This window comes from Mus musculus, chromosome 17, assembly GCF_000001635.26.
Source record: "Mus musculus strain C57BL/6J chromosome 17, GRCm38.p6 C57BL/6J".
Classification (NCBI taxonomy): Eukaryota; Metazoa; Chordata; class Mammalia; order Rodentia; family Muridae; genus Mus; species Mus musculus.
The window spans coordinates 29,997,004-30,014,254 of record NC_000083.6 but is presented as its reverse complement, the minus strand read 5'-3'; the positions used below and the strand labels follow the sequence as shown (position 1 = coordinate 30,014,254).

The 17,251-nt window shown below is 47.0% G+C and overlaps 1 protein-coding gene across 4 annotated transcripts in view; it reads right to left on the bottom strand.

Annotated features, from left to right (window-relative positions):
• Window positions 1-9,216, bottom strand: part of Zfand3 (zinc finger, AN1-type domain 3) — a 205,785-nt gene extending 196,569 nt beyond the window's left edge. For all 4 annotated transcript variants that reach the window (NR_151443.1, NR_151442.1, NM_001356265.1 and 1 more), the window contains exon 1: window positions 8,947-9,216. Coding sequence is in view for 2 of the 4 variants with exons in the window: in NM_001356265.1 (NP_001343194.1) it covers window positions 8,947-9,017 (71 nt within the window). In the remaining 2 variants the exon portion in view is untranslated. The remainder of the gene's footprint in view (window positions 1-8,946) is intronic.
• Window positions 9,217-17,251: the final 8,035 nt, after the last annotated feature.

Below are 17,251 nucleotides of genomic sequence, written 5' to 3'. Positions count from 1 at the left end.
GCTCCCATTTGCAAAGCTTGGGAAAGCTGAGGCAGGAGGACTGACTCTGGTCCAAGGATAGCCTGGGTTACAAACTGAGTTCCATGCCATGAGCCATGATAGCCTCACCTGTTACAGCATAAGGTGCTGGGGGTGGGGGGGGGCTAAATACTGGATGGGACGGGAAATAGGGGTGTGGAAACATGGGAAGTCTGGTTGCCAATCTTACCCGCAAAAGTTCCACCCTTGGCCCAGGTTAGAAAAATCATTTCAATCTTGATCTGTGTCCCAAATACAACAGAAAAAGGAGTAGGGAGGTAAGTGTTTTTAGTGTAAGCACTTCGGTTGGCCGGTCACACTGTAGCCTCAGCTGTTTTTTTATTTAGGAGAATATTTAAGGAGGTTTTATGATCAACGGATAATTAGTGACATCACTGACATCAACATGCCGGTTACCCCATGATTCATACTATGTCCACGTGAATGGGAAAGCCCAGGTTAAGACTGAGGAGGCAGGAGTCTAGCTCACCCACCCACCTACCCACTCACACAGCTGCTGGCAGATGAGGCCAGAACACCAGTGACGGGAGACTGTGAAATGACACTGTATGTGAACTGACAAAGACTGGGGTCCAGGGCAGGGGGAACATACACACACATCCTATTTTCTTCTCTTTTTTTTTTTTTTTTTTTTTTTTTTTTTTCTTTTTTTGGTTTTTCAAGACAGGGTTTCTCTGTATTGCCCTGGCTGTCCTGGAACTCACTCTGTAGACCAGGCTGGCCTCGAACTCAGAAATCCGCCTGCCTCTGCCTCCCTAGTGCTGGGATTAAGGGCGTGCGCCACCACGCCCGGCTCACATCCTATTTTCTATTTAAGCTAACAGTATCTTTGATTAGTAAAGATAAAAATCCGTTTTCAACCAACTTTCAACTGGTAACCATTTCAAAAAACAGATTTTTGGCTGGACATGGTAGCACACACAGCGTTAAAGCCAGCATTCTCAAAGAGGCAAAGGCAGACAGACCTTTGTGAGTTTGAGACTAGACAGAGCTATATAGTAAAACTCTGTGTCAAAAAAATAAGTAGGGACTAGAGAGATGGCTCAGTGGTTAAGAGCAGTCAACTGACTGCTCTTCCAGAGGACCTGAGTTCAATTCCCAGCAACCACATGGTGGCTCATAACCATCTGTAACAGAATCAGATGCCCTCTTCTGGTGTGTCTGAAGAGAGCTATAGTGTACTCATATGCATAAAATAAATCTTTAAAAAAAAAAGTTTCTGAGATGATTTCACCCTGAATATTTACCTCACTTCACTTCCAACACGTCCACAACCTATCACATCTACTTCACACACAAGACTTCAACAGAGATCATCACAAAAATGAGACTCAAATTCTACTTCCTTCTAAAGTGCTCTATGGAGAGGACAGCAGAGCCTGCAAAAGAAATGCTGTTTCTCACATACACAAGACCTGGAGGACCACAGGACGACCAGGGAAGGACCAAGGATCACCCAAACACCAGACCCCCAAGAACAAAGAGGCCTAGGTGAGCTCCAGCTCCCAAGCCTACCCTTAGCCACAGGGCACCGCATGACATCTACTAAGGCCAGAGGGCATCAAGATGTCACCTTTTAGAGGTGGCGCAACAGTGCCAGCAACTGACTCTGTAGCATTCTTCTTACTTCCTACTCTCCATCACTCACTCTCCACTCTGGGTCTCGAGATGTCTTTGCGCCTGTTTCTAGGCTGCTCAGGTTTTAGGACTTTTGTATGTGCCTCGGGGACCAGTTTGTTCTCTTCAGCCACGCCCCTAATGCCCCTCTCCCTCCTCCATCTTTTCTTCTTGCTTTCATCCTTCTTCTCTTTGCTTAATTATAAATTCCAGACCTCTAACCAATCTGTGAATTCTGTAAAAGTAGACAATCTTTTCTTCCTAACTCCTCCATCTTGATTTTTTTTCTGTTCAAAGATCATCTACTACTTAACCCTTACCTTACCTTACTCACCTTGCCTCCCTCCCTCCCATTCCTAATCGTATTAACTAAAATCCATGGTTGGCTATCCTCCAACAGTTACTGAAGTGAAATGAGTCACTGTCATTAACTGGACAGTAGCTATCTACATAATGTTAGTATCAAGTAGTCATGGGATAGCGTGGAGTTCATATCGGGCATCTGTAGTTCCTAACTATCTTCTGAACTATATATCTATAGATATATATAGATAGATAGATCTATAGATCTATAGATATATATACTCAACTCTACCGCATCCTAATTCTGCAGGAACACTTCAAAATAAAAGGACATTGTTGCTAAATAACAATAATAATTAATCATGTAAAGAAATAACACCAGATGTGAAATAACACAGGAACATAATCACAAAAATCCAAAACAACATAACTCCTTAAAACTAATTTCACTGTAATGGCATCTAGTTGGAGGGAATTGAATCTCAGACAGAGAATTCCAAAGAATGATTGTAAATATGCTCCAGGAAAATAAACACTGAGAACATGAACAACTAAATAAAATAAAAAAGGAGATGCAATATATGACAGAAGAATTCAACAGAGATAGAAACAAAAACAACAACAACAAAAAAAAAAAAACTAAAAATCTGGAAATTAAATAAATAAAAAAGTTCTGGGCTGCCAGGCGTGGTGGTGCACACCTTTAATCCCAGCACTTGGGAAGCAGGAGGCAGGAGGATTTCTGAGTTTGAGCCCAGCCTGGTCTATAGAGTGAGTTCCAGGACAGCCAGGGCTACACAGAGAAACCCTGTCTAAAAAAAAAAAAAGAATCATAACAGAATATTTCCCCTAGTTTAGAAAGATATGAGACATTAGGGCACTAAACAGACAAAGCCAGAAAAGAAGCACCCCTCAGACTATAATTAAAACACGAAATCTAAGACAAAGGAAATATCAGGAGAGAAACACCAAGTGACAAATAAGGTGGTGCCATTCATAACAGCGGTCAACTGAAACCTGAAAGCAACGACAACAAATACCAACCCTGATTGTATACCCAGCAACACTATCTGTAAAACTGAAAGAAAAATAAAAATGCCCCATAATTACTAACTCAGTTCTAAAAGAAAAAGAAAAAAAAAAAAAAAAAACAAAAAAAAACAAAAAAAAACTTGAAGAAATCTTTCAGAAAGAGAAAAAAAATATACCCATCCAGGAAAGAAAAAACCACACTAGAATTAACAGATACAGAGGGCAGAAAACCAAACAGTATAAAAATCAACAAAATGAACAACAGTAGTCATAGTCAATATACACTTTCCAGTAACTCTGAACATTGCCAATTGTGCTGGTACACACCTTTAATCGTAACAGAGGTCTCTCTATGAACTCAAGGCCACCATGGTCTACATCTGCTGTTCTCAAACTTCCTAGTAGTCCTGTGACCCTTTGATACAGTTCCTCATGTTGTGGTGACTGGCAACCATAAAATTATTTCCATTGCTACTTTGTAACTGTAACTTTACTGTTATAAATTGTAATATAAATATCTGTGTTTTCTGTTTTAGGCAACCCCTGTGAAAGGTTGTTCCACCACAAAGAGGGTCGACCCAGAGGTCAAGAACCATTCATTGTCTACATAATAGGTTCCAGGCCAAACAGGACTTACACAAGACCCTGACAAGAAAATGTAAACAAAAATAAAAGGAAGGAGGGACTGTCTCAATTTCTTTCCCAATAAAAACACACAGACCAGCTGATTAAATCAAAGAGCAGAAACCAGGAGGGATGGTTCAATGGCTAAGAGCACTGGCTGCTCTTCCAAAAACCCTGGGTTTGATCTCCAGCACCCAAATGACCGTCCCAGCCATCTGTAATTCAATCCCTCCAAGAACACTGCACGCATATGGTACACAGATACACACTCATATACAGAAAATAAGAATAGTATTTTTTAAGAGCAGATACCATCAAAATGCTGCCTCCAAGAGACAGGACTCATCATAAGGCAAACATTCCCTGAGGGTGAAAGGATGGAGAAAGGACACTCCACCAGACCTAGGTCACATGCAGGTGCCACCACCTTACTATCTGACATGGTGTCAAGCTACCTTCTGAATAGCATGTTTACACCCATGGACTTCAGAGGCTTCCTCCTGCAGTGGGCAGCAGTTAACACAAAGACTCATAACTAAAGTAATAAGAATGACTGTTAGCACTCAAGTCATAAATGAGACAGCTGAACCAACACACACACACACAGGCTCGCTCGTGAGCTCAGGGGATCATGACAGAAGAGGGGGACAGAGAGACAGAGTGTAAGAGCTGGAGGGTAGGGAGGAGTCCTGTGCAATGCCATGCCGTGGCCACTCAATTCAGGAACTCTCTGCAACTGTGGGTATATGCACAAGATCCACACGAGACAAAGCCAACAAGACAGTCAACATTCCAGTAGGCAGCAATGACTGAATGCAGAGGATTACAAAAAAAAAAAAGATACTATGATACTATGGTGGGGAGACAGCCTGGAGGAAGTGAGGGGTGTTCTAGGGGGAGTAGAGGGGAGAACTGGACATATAATAAAAAATACATGTAAGAAATACATGTATATGAAACTGTTCTTCTAAAAATGTAACCACATTTCATGGTTTAAGTTACATTTGTCTGTAAGACATGCATGCCATGAAACATATGTGTCAGCTGGTTCTCTCCTTCCATTGTAGGAGTCTCAGGAACTGAACTTAAACACCAAGTGCTTTTATACACTAAGCCATCTCATCAACCTGCGAGTATACACGGTATATTCTTGGGTGGGTGGGTGGGTGGGGTGTGTGTGTGTGTGTGTGTGTGTGTGTTTGCGCACTCTCGAGTTTGAGAAGTTCTGGCTGGTCTTTAACTCACTATATAGACCAGGCTGACCTTGAATTCACAGAAATCTGTCTACCGATCTTGCCTCCCAAGTGCTGGGATTAATGGCATGTGCTAGTCCATCAAACTGTTCAACAGCTTCCTAAAATATTTATGAAAAAAATTGTGCCTCAGTCAACTTTTAAGTGCATGAGCAATTTTAAATAAATTAATACTACTTATATATCTAGACAGTGTGAAAGTACTTTCAAGCTAAGCATAGTGTTAAGTACCTACAATCATAGCACATAAGGAATGTAAGCCATCTAGACCAGCCTGAGCTACAGTGAGTTCAAAGCTAGCCTGAACTATATAATAAAACTCTTGTCTCCAAAGAAAAGGAGGGGATAGGAGAAAAAGAGGTAAGTGTATTCATATTAAAGAAATGTACTGACAACTTTATTTCAAATATGGCAATTATCAATAAGTGCTTTTTTTTGCCTGATTTCAAAATGTCTAAAATGAACCAAGACACTGATCATATTTCACTAAAACTTTTAAGTCCAAGTCACAAGGAACAGACTGTTTTAATCCTAGAAGGTACAGTCTCTACCACATAAAGAACTTCCAAGTTCTATAAACAGAGCAGTCTTCAACAATCTCCAAGGCAGCAGGTTTCCCAATAAGGAGACAGTCTCTATAAATTACTTCAATTACCCACCCCAGTGACACAATATAAACCAGAGACAGTGCTAGAAACTGTGTTTGAACTGCATGCTACCCTTGGCATTCTCCTTTCTATTGTGCACCCACAAGAAAGAGCTCAAAGCTCTCCTATTTGCCAAGCCCTTGTGATTGCTGTCCTGACCAGACAATGCTCAGCAGCAAATACTAAAGCCTGAGTCACTGGAGAAAGCAGCAATTCTGAAGGAACTCCCTTTACTCTCACAATGCCAGAAAAATTCTGTAGAGAGGATCCTCAGCAAAGGCCTGGGTGTGGGCCCTGGCTAGCTCACATTAAAGACCTGCAGCTTCCAGAGTGCTGTGCCTGCCACACAACAGTTCTTGGGAGCCTCCTTTTTGTTTTTACGGAAGGAAAAGACGAGGGATATCTTACATCCCTTGATGTCCATCCACATCTGTATTCTTCCCAGCCATGACATGTTCATGCCACTGTGGGGGCTAGCCCCGATTACTACTTCTGACAGGTGTTCTCTATCTCCAGATCTGCCAGCACTCCATAAACACATATACCACCACATCCATCCAAACATACAATCACGCCCACACACCTAGCCACTCTCAAGATAACCAGTAACCTTCCATATCAAAGGTCATCCTGGCAGCCAAGCTTGGCGTTCTTTATTAACTCGCCATGTCCTCGGGATGAAGGTCCAAAGGCCTCAGCACTGCCCACGCAGCCACAATCTCCACTTCCTCACCTCATTCCCAGCTGACTCCTCTCTACAATCTATCCATGGCCACCCTGTTGCTCACCCTCTCCCTCACTTCCTGGCCTCCATCCACTCCATTCCCTCTGCCTCAAACACTCCTCCTCCTCCTCTCTACCATGTACCCTTCTTACACCATGTCCTTGCTGAAGAGTCACTTCCTCCAGGATCCCCTCTTCCACCTCCACCTTCCCAGGGCAACTGCTTCTCTCAGCACAAGGACCACCTACTCAACTCCCAAGCTACTTCTCTCCCGCCTCACACACCTGAGGATGTGCCAAGACTCTCACCCACCATTACTCACAGAGGCACTCAAGTATCTGTGTTGAACATATTCTAAGTGCCCCTGATCGACATGGTATAATTATGCCCTGTGCAACACAAGAAAATGATTAAAATCAGCTATGACATAACAAAGACAATAATTTGGTTACTCTTTGGCATGAAATACAAACTACACACGTGTCTACAATCACCCTTAGGAAAGGTTTTAAAAGGGTGTGTTACAACGTGTTACCAGGTAATTACTAGCTTCGTGCTCACTACTTCTGTTAGGCAAACCCAAGCTCGTAAGGGGGACAGACTGAAAGTAGAAATGAAGGAAGCCTGGGTGCTGTGGGTCAAGACTTCCGCTGTCTGCTCCCACCAAAGTCTCGTAGCCTGACTCAAAATCTGCTGGCTGAAAGCAGGGGCTTCCTTCATCCACTTCTCCAGCTTCTAAGCCTTGGTGAAAGCAGGGATTGCCTTCACTCTATTCACTAATGGTCCCAAGGACATAAGAGCAGGTTGCCAGGAAGCAGACCTCTCCACACTGCGCAATCACTGAGGTGGGCACTGGGAGCTACTTTCTAAGGCCACATGTCCCACAGTAAGTTACAATTTAGGGCTTGTGACACTACATTTTTCCAAAGTGATGTCATAAATGTGATGACACTAGGCTCTCTGGAGCACTCGCCCACCACACCCTGCACTCCCTACAAGGAGGAGCAAGTTAGCCATCCCATCATCTGCATGCCTCCCATCCAGTACTAGCTAACCCTGTCAGATCCCTAGGAGAATTGGACTATCCATCCAACACTTCAGCACTTCACAGACAAGCCAATAACTCCAACAACTCTCACTGTAAAGTCTTTGGAGCTGGTTAATTTTGATGTGTGGTTTTTTTCCAACTTTTTTTTTCATAATAAAGTTCAAAATAAACTTTTAAAATGTTTTAAATCAAATTAAAATTCAAAGAAGACTCTACGGCTAAAACACTGTTACATCTTTGGAATTTCTGCTAAGGCTACAACTTGTCCTAGATCCCTATCCTCCTCTGAAGAATTTTTTGAAAGGATACACTTGAAACCTTCCAGAGATCTGCATTACACTGCACTTTCTACTCTTCTTCACTCCTAAGCATGTCTTTAATTTCTTTATCAACCATTCCTGGAGTATAAAATAGCTACTTCCCAGGGTATCTTCACTAGAAACAGCCAATTTCGTTCATATACATCCCAACACAATCTTTAAAAAGGATAAAAAGCCTGACTCTCAAAAGCTGCTGTAACTCTCCAGTAACCTTACACAGAACTAGTCATGAGCTGTGACCATTGCTTGTTAGGTGACAATCTAGAAAACCCAAAGTGTTCCAAGGACCAACTATAACTGCTGGTAGGAGTGGGGGGGTCCCATCTATCTATCTAATCTATTTGTAACTTCCCCCAACTCACCCTAATGAGGCATGGAATTCTATACTCTGTGTAGTGAACATTTAAAAAGAAAATTTTTAATAGGGAAAGAGAATTTGAGAGCCAAGGAAGGAAGGCAACTCTCACATTCCACAAGCTAGGCTGGCTGGAGGTTCTGTTGAGAAGTTTCTGTTTTCGGTTCGGTTTAGTTGGGTAGGGGTGTTTATCTGTTTGGGGGATTCCTTGTTGTTGTTTGTTGTTGCTGGTGGTTATGATGATGGTGGTGATGATGGTGATAGTGGTGGTGGTGGTGGTAGTGGTGGTGGTGGTGGTGGAGGAGGGGTTTTTTTGGACAGAGTAATTTTACAGACTCCCTGAAACATGTTTTAGATTAAAAAGTAAGACCCTCAACAATGCCTTTTAACTTTACACCCCAAGCCCAAATTCTGGACCCTGGATCTGTTCAAACGTATGACGTGTGAACAGCTTCCTAAAAGCAAATGGGGACTGAGATATAATTTAGGAAGTGATGATGCAAATCTCCCGGGGAGCAGCAGGGAGGAGGGGAGGTGAAAAAGTCAGAGGAAATACCCTCCTGATGGCTGGGCACCAACTCATACCAAGATGAGGGGGAGGCGGACTGGCCTCCACAGGCCAAGGGAAAAGGAAAAGGGGCAACCCTGCCCCGTCAGAAGTGCCAGCGCCGCCACCTCGTCCCTCCGGCTCACCCGTGGCCCCTCACCCCAAGCCGGCCTCGGGCCAGCGAGTCCCACAGAGGGTAGCGCGGCCCGAGCGGTCCTGGTCCTCCTGCTCCTCTTATTCCTATTCCTCCTCTTCTTCCTCCTCCCCCCCCCCCCACCAGCGTCCCCTTCCCGCAGCCCTCCTCAGGCCGAGGCCGCGGTCCCCGCCCGCTCCCCCGAGGCCCGGCTTCCGCGGCCCAGCTTCCCGGGGCTCTGGCCTCCCTCGGGTCCCCACCGCCACCCCGAGGCCCGAGCCCGCGCCCCTGCCCCCACACTTACCCCCAGAAGCCGCAGGGACAGCGAGGCGGCAGGCTGGGCGCTTTGCTGCGCTCGCTCCCGGCGTCTCCCATGGTGCTCGGCGGCGGCGGCGGCGGAGCTCGGAGGCGACGGCGGCTGGGCCTGAGCCCCCCTCGGAGGAAGCGGAGGCGGCGGCGGCAGCGGCGGGGGGCGCGGGGCGGGGGGAGGGGGAGGGAGCGGGCGCGCAGGCGGGCGCGAGTCCGGAGCTCCGAGCCGGGATTCCAGGCGGGTCAGCTGGAGGCGGGCCGCACCACTCGGCCTGCGGAGGGGGGGGGCGCGGCGAGGAGAGGGAGGGGAGCTGCGGAGGAGGGGCTGGGCCGTGCGAGCCGGGGAGATCTGGCGGCCTTGGCGGCTCTCTCCGCCGCCCCCCAGCCACGGCGCTGTCCCGTGCGGCGGCGCTGGCGGGTCCGGGGCTGGGTGGGGAGGAACCCGTAGCCCCCGCCGGCAGTGGAGTCGCAGCGGCCGGCTGTGACGCCCCGGGCCCCCGCTCGCTCCGTAATCCCCTCCCCCGCCCCGTAGACTGCGCTGACCGGACAATGGCCGCTCCGCCCCCTCCCCGAGGCGGACACCCCTCCCGAGGCGGCGCGATGGTCTCGCCCGGGGGAGCCACCGCCGCCGCCGGAGCCCGACGGATCAGCTGGGATCCGGGCGTGCCACTTTGTTCAGAGCCTCGGAGGCTGGGCGGTGCGTGCTCCTCCCGAGTTCCTCGTGCGAGCCGCCTCTCAGCCCTCCATCTTCCCAGGACTTTTACGAGAGCTAGCCTGCGCTCCTGGCTGAGGAAGGAGAGCGGGTTTCAGAGTCCTGTGGGGGAGCTTTGCCTCCACCCCCCAGCTGAGACAAATGGTACGCCCCAAGCGGGCCGGGGGCCCAATTAGTTGTTTGGGGTGACTTGGGTCGGTCCCAGAGCGGCGGCGCATGCGCCTGGAGACCTGGTAGTCTGTCCAGAGCTGGGTGGAGCGTTTCCAAACCCGGAAGTTGCCTAGGTGTCCTGCGTTCACCGCTGGCCGTCTGGGTCTTCAAGGCCACTGTTCTCGCGCCCCTGATGAGTGCCGCGAAGCGTTCCTCCCCAAACTGCCAGCCGCCGGAGAATCTCGCTTCCCATTTCCCCTACTCCCAACCCACTCAGACAGTTCCCCCGGAAAAGTGGCCTCCGTCCTGCCATAAATGAATTTCAGGAACATCTCTAGATAGCAAGTCGTGGGGCAGAAGGAACTTGCCCAAGTGTTTCACCCCTCTGATGTCCTCAGTTGGAGTACCCCAGGTCCACTCCCACTATCTTGATTTGGAAAACCTCCCTGGGGTAAATATGGTTGGTTTGGGGGAGAAGATTTAACTTGATCCCTACTGGACATTAATAAGTGGCCAAACTTGAGCCGTTGAAAGAATTCTTTAATATTCCTTACCACAGTCCTAAATTCTTTCTGTTCTCCAGTCAGCGGTGACCAGAATAGTCCACTAGCGATCACTAATTTGAACACAAAAGAAACGTCCACCAGAACTCTTGGAGAAGTGACCTGACCTTAAGGGGTTTGGAGCCAACTTAAAAGTCCAGAACTTACGGGAAGGCTACCATGTACCCTCTCAACTCCAAGGGAACCCAGCCCCAGAGAATATTACTTAGACTAACTTTATTACCAAATAGTACTTTTCCTTTCCTTTATATCAGTTTGGGCATTCTCTGAGTTTGTTTCCGCTGACATCCATTCTCATGGCCTCTAAATACCTAAAAACCAGGAATTACACTGAGTTTAGAATCCTTGCAACAGTACAACTGAGGGAAGACAATGATCACAAAACTTTAACGCCACAGTGTTTAATTCTGATTTTGTGAACATTCACGCGCCTTCAATAGAACAACTGTCAAAAGTGCATAGGAGCTGGGTGGGCATAATGGTACGTGCCTTTAGTCACAGCCATCCTGAGGCAGAGGCTGGCAGGTTTTTGTGAATTTGAGGACAACGTGCTCTACATCATGAGCTCCAAAATAGCCAGGACTCCATAGACATACCAAGACTGGGGGGGGGGGGAGGAATGAATAAACATATACAGCATTCCTCATTCTCATGCTACCCTCAAATCTTCTCTCCAACTCATGGAATTGCCACATAAAAAGAGGCAGCCTTTAAATCTAACAGGAAGATGAAGTCCCCTGCCCCACTCGCATCTCTCTGTATTGGCTTCTTGATGATTGTCTTTTCTGTAGAAGAGAAAACCCAAAGGAAAGCTGGGTGTGAGTGTACTTGTTGCCCAACAAACAAACCACTCACCTGTCTGCCTGCCACTAATTCAGCAAGCATTTCTTGAATACCCAAGATGTCTAATCCCTCTAGAGACAAGAATGGTTCATACAAAGAGGCTTCCCAGCAAGTTCAAGCTCCCTGTATCCAGGAAGTAAGATCCTTAGCCTTCTATCTTCCTCCAAGACTCTACCCACCATTCTCCATCATGTCCCCTACAAGTCAGCCCCCTGTCGTTCTTTCCTAAATGCACCTTGCTTGTTCTCGCATCATTTCCCCTGACTGCCCATCCTCTTTGCCTCAACAGCCCTTCCTCCCTCTGGCCCAGCATGTTCCTACTGTTTCAGTGGCATGTTTCAATGCCCTCCACCTCTACCACAGGAGAGTTGGGTCCTTCCTGTGCCCATTATCGGACAATCCAGCAATTCTCTATATGTATCTCTTCTTACACAACTGTCTTCAAAAGGACTAAGATCGGAGAGAAGTTAACCCATATTCGCTGAATGGAAAAACTAATCTGACAAAAATTCAGTCCTTGCCTAGAGCCTTGTCTTTGCAAGTGCCAAAATCACACATATGTCTTCATGCAAAATCAATCTCTTTTCCCTCTCCCTCTCTCTCTGTGTGTCTGTGTATGCAGTGTGTGTATGTTGTGTGTGTGTGTCTGTGTAGTGTGTGTGTGCAGTGTGTGTGTCTTTGTATATGTGTGTGTATGGTGTATTTGTGTGTGGTATGTGTATCTATGTGTGTGTGTGTCTATGTAGTGTGTGAATCGGTGTGTGTCTGTGTGTCTGTTCAGCTGCCAACAAAACTGATGACCCATGTTCAATGCCAGGATCCACATGGCGAAAGGAGAAAAACAACTCCTGGAAATTGTTCTCTGCCCTCTGTCTGTAGCCACAGCACAGGTGCACCCATTCACATACACATGGACACAAAATAAATGTATCAAGGAAAAAAAAAATCCCAAAATACAAAAAATTCCCACCATCTTGCAAAGCAACCGGGCATGCATAGCAGCACAAACCTCTAATTCCAACACTCAGGAAGCTGGAGCCAGAAGATCACAAGTTCAAAGCCAGCCAGGGCCACACAGCAAAACACTATCTACAATCTGAAAATACTAATAGGAATGTCACAATGGGCCAATCTCACACAAGGACATTAAATATCAACTGGAAGCCATGTCCCTCAAGTCCCTTCTCTCTGGTCACATGGACTTTTGTCTCTGCTTTCCCCCCCCCCCCTTCTTCTTCCTGTAAAACTTCTTCATTCTCTTTGGACCTGCTCCTATGAGAACATTTGCCAAGCTTACTGACCCTCATGTCAAGAGCAAGCTAACTCATTAATATTGGTGGATTCTACCTGTGCAGTCTTTGTGCACACCAGCTTTTAGAAAGCAGGGGCAGGCAGCTCTCCAAGTTCAAGGCCAGCCTGGTCTACAGAGCTAGTTCTAGAACACCCAAGGATACACAAGGAAAAGAAAAAAAAGAAAAAAGTGTTCCAATTTCCAAGGGAAAGAAACTAGTCAGTCTAGTTTATATCAAGTTGTCAGACTTTGGTCTTATACCCTATATAATGGTATAGTCAGGGTTCTCACAAGGCAAGTGTGACTGCCAAAGACCCATCCTTGGAGGCTGCAGTTCTCAAGAGGATCAGCTCAGCCGGTCTCCAGGCTTGTGCCTTTAATTCCAGTACTTCAGAGGTAGATGCAAGAGAAGCTCTGAGTTTAGGGCCAGCCTGGTTTGTATAGGGAGTCTTACCCAGCCTGCATAGTGAGACCCTGTCTACAATTTACATAAAAAAAAAAAAAAAAAAAAAAAAAAAAAAAAAAAAAACCTCATTGCAGGGCTGGAAAGATGGCTCGGCAGTTAAGAGCACCAGCTGTTCTTCCACAGGACCCTGGTTCAATTCCTAGCACCCACATGGCAGCTCATGGACTCTGATACCCTCACACTGATAAACCTATGTAAAACACCAATACACATAAAAAAAATTTTTTTAAAGCTGTACAAAAAATATCACAAAAAGAAAATGATCAGTTTTCTTCTTCTTTTTTTTTTTTTTTTTTTTTTTTTTTTTGGTTTTTTCAAGACAGGGTTTCTCTGTGTAGCCCTGGCTGTCCTGGAACTCACTTTTTAGACCAGGCTGGCCTCGAACTCAGAAATCCGCCTGCCTCTGCCTCCCGAGTGCTGGGATTAAAGGTGTGAGCCACCACGCCCAGCCCAGTTTTCTTCTTGAGAGAGGTTCCAAAAGGTGACCATAACACAGGACAGGGGTTGGGGATTTAGCTCAGTGGTAGAGCATTTGCCTAGCAAGCACAAGGCCCTGGGTTTGGTCCTCAGCCCTGAAAGGGAAAAAAAGAAAAAGAAAAACAAGATTACTAGAACACAGCACAAAAGAGCAAACTACAGCTTGACGCAAGAAAGTGTAAAAGACAATAAGGATCTAGACTTTTCCAAGAACTAGCTCCAATTTAAACCACCCCAGGCCTTTGTCTCTCCAAGAGAACATTATTGACACACCCTTATGTTACTTCATCTTAGGCAACATTCATTGCCCTGTAACACCTGTCACAGTTCACAGGACAACATTCATTACTCTTCTCTGCAAATACCCTGTTTGTCTTGCCGGAATGGTTTACTTAACTGAGGCCAATTTGGCTTTACATTCAGTATATCTGTTGAGGGCCTTCTACATGGCTTGTTGGGAAAGGGCTGCCAAGCCAGGCCATGTGAGTTCAATCCCTGAGACCCACATGTTAAAAGGAAGAGAACTGATTCCCATAAGCTATCCTCTGACAACCACGTGCATGGTGTGCCACACATACACACACACACACACACACACACACACACACACACACACACACACCGGGCCTGATGTTGCACAGCTATAGGTCCAGCTGCTCTGGAAGCTGAGCAGGATCACAAGGCCCAAAGACAACCTGAGCTGAAAGTGAGTCAAGACATGGCGAGGCTATTTAGTGAGACCTCGGCTTAAAAAAAGAAAAGGGGCTGAAGAGATAGCTCAGCGTTAAAAATGCTCTTGTAGAGAAGTACCCACAACCACCTGTAACTCCAGCTCCCTGTATCCCATGCCTTCGTCTGGTTTCTGGCACACCTGTGTTCATGTATACAAATATACACAAGCACGCACACACACACACACACACACACACACACCAATTTAGATCTGAGGTTTGTTTGGTTTTAGTTTGGTTCCGTTTGGTTTTTTGGTCTTTTGAGGCAGGGTTTCTCTGTGTGGTCCTGACTGTCCTGGAACTTGCCCTGTAGACCAGGCTGTCCTTGAACTCACAGAGCTCTGCCTGCCTCTGCCTCCGGAGCACTGGGATTAAAGGTGCGTGCCACCCCTGCTAGGCTAGTCGGGTTGTTTCCTCAACCAAAAGTAAAAAGGGGCAGAGAGGTTGTGCCTCAAGGCTACACAGTTGTCTAGAATCCACCAATGAGGATGTGGGATGTGGCTCAGAGGTAAGTCACCTGTCTAGCGTGCACCAATGAGGGATAAGAGCTGTGGGTGCTCAATGGTATTGTTCAAGGCCATGCAAAATATGGCCTCCATGTTCTAGGACTGCAAAATAAATACATCAACCAAAACCCAAGACCCACATACAGATTGGCATCTTAATGGTTCTACGATGAAGGCCTGAATCACATCTGACTCTTCCCCTAGAAGGTGGTGAAAGTGCTAGTTTTGGTTGGCCACACTGGAGTTCAATGAAGAAAGCCAGCCTAACTCTTCAAACTTGGTGCCCTCGGGCTGGATCTGAAGAGCCTTGATCCATCTCCCACGGATTGCCCCCATAACTGGATGGAAGGTCAGGGAAACCATAACGTATCAGGGTATCATCAAGTTAGGGGCCAAAATGTGAGATAATTGGAAGAAATGCCTCTGTCGTCGTTGCCCTAATCGTTTTCTCCTTTGCGCTGCATTCCAGATGAGCCTAGGCTATGTCTCTTGGGAGAGCTTCGCCTTCACTGCTGGCCCAATAGGAGTGAGCCATCAAATATGCTCAGTACGAACTGGAAGAGCAGCACTGCCTGCGCAGCCAGGGCTCCTGACAGCAGTGGCTGAGGTGGAGCCACACAAGAAACCTTACTTAACCCCGAACCGAGACCGTGAAGGGGCTTCAGGGGCCTGAGAGAAAGCAGATGATCCTCCCCGCCCCCCCGCCCCCGCGCCCTGCCCCCGGTTCTAATCCTAACCCTACAAGTCTCTAACCCGGCTTTAAAGCCTTTCACGGCTGTCATCCATTGTAACCTGGTATTAGCCCCAGTATCCAAACCCTGGCCTGGACCTTAATCCTAATCCTCATATTATCTGCCAAAAGAAATCCCCAGATTTCAGACCCCACGGCAACCCTGATTCCGCGAATTTGAGAGACTGTGCCAAAGTGCCCCCAGTTCCTCTTTCCTGTAACCCCGACTCACAGGAACAGGGAACCTCAAAATATCCTAGATATTTGAGGATATGAGAAGTTTTGGTCATCAGTGAAAAGCCTTTGACTTGCCAGGAAAAAGGACATGGGACCTCTTCCTCCTGGGGTAAGACCCAGCAACCATATGCCAGGTGTGCTCTTTCCGGGGCTACAGAGCCCCTTCAAATCCAGGAAAGACACTACCCAAGTAACTACCCAAGGCCCCTTATGTGTTGGGTCGCAGGAGTACAGCTGGCCGGGGGGCAGCTCCGAGACTCTTCTGTAAAACAGTGGGATATGCAGAGGTTTGAGGGCAGCCTGATCTATCTAGGGAATTTCAGGCCAGGTCAGCCAGGGAAGCACACGAGGATGTCATGAGACACTTTTTGCCAAACACATCTGAGAACGCAGTGGCTTCTGCTCTCTCCCTGAATTTGGTTTGCCTGGTTGGGGATTTAACACCCCCCCCCCCCCCCATTGAACAAAAGCCTGTGTTAGATTCCTCCTGGCTCTCAAGTTTTCTGATGCACAGTTGGTTCTCTGAATCCCTTTCCGTCCAGTTGGCGTGGAGAAACTCTCGGAACCAAGGGAGAAGAAGGGCAGCCAAGCATGCTCTGGCCCTTCTTGGGAAACTAAAAATAAATGAACTAAAATGAAAAACTTGGATGGAAAAGAGGGTGGGGGTGGGGGGGCAGGAGGGACTGCCATTTCACATTCTGTGCTCCGTATGGTGGTGACGTCATCACTGAGTTCCCTGCTGCTCACACCCAGTCGCGGTGTGAAATTTGATTTTTACTGACTTTTCTATCTCTTGACAAGAACAGAAATAATCACTTCTTTCAGAAATTCTTGACCTTTGTAGAAAGAAAAGGCCTCCCTAAATCCACTGCCCCCCCCCCACCAATAGATACCCTGTGCTAACAGCCTGGTGTATAGCCTGCAGGCTAGGTTTGTACACAGTCATATAAATTAGATCATACAGGATGTAGTGTGTCCTCAAATGGATGTCTTGACATCTTCGATATCTCTGCGCATAGGCTTACAGATAATTTTTTTTAATGGCTTTTCAAGACAGGGTTTCTCTGCATAGCCCTGGCTGTCCTGGAACTCTCTCTCTCTCTCTCTCTCTCTCTCTCTCTCTCTCTCTCTCTCTCTCTCTCTCTCTGTAGACCAGGCTGGCCTTGAGCTCAGAAATCCAGGTGCCTCTGCCTCCTGAGTGCTGTGGTTAAAGGCTTGTCCCACCACCTCTGGCTAGTCTTTTCATTTTTAGTTATGTGTATTGTATAGGTATGTATATGTGTATGTGTGTGGGTATGTGTATGTATGCGGGTATGTGTGTGGGTATGTGTATGTATGCAGGTATGTGTGTGGGTATGTGTACATGAGTGCAGGTGACATGGCAGGCCAGAGGAAGGTGTTGTCAGATGTTCTTCAAACTGGTGGTGGAAAGCTGCCCATCATGGATGCTGAGAACTGAACTTGGGCCCTCTGTAAGAGTGGTGCATGCCCTTGACCACTGAGCCTTCTTCCCAGTTCTATGCTATAGTCTTAAGGCTAAAGGCATTAATGCTGGTGTTCCAGAAGGATGATTGGGGCTGACAGGATGAGAAGG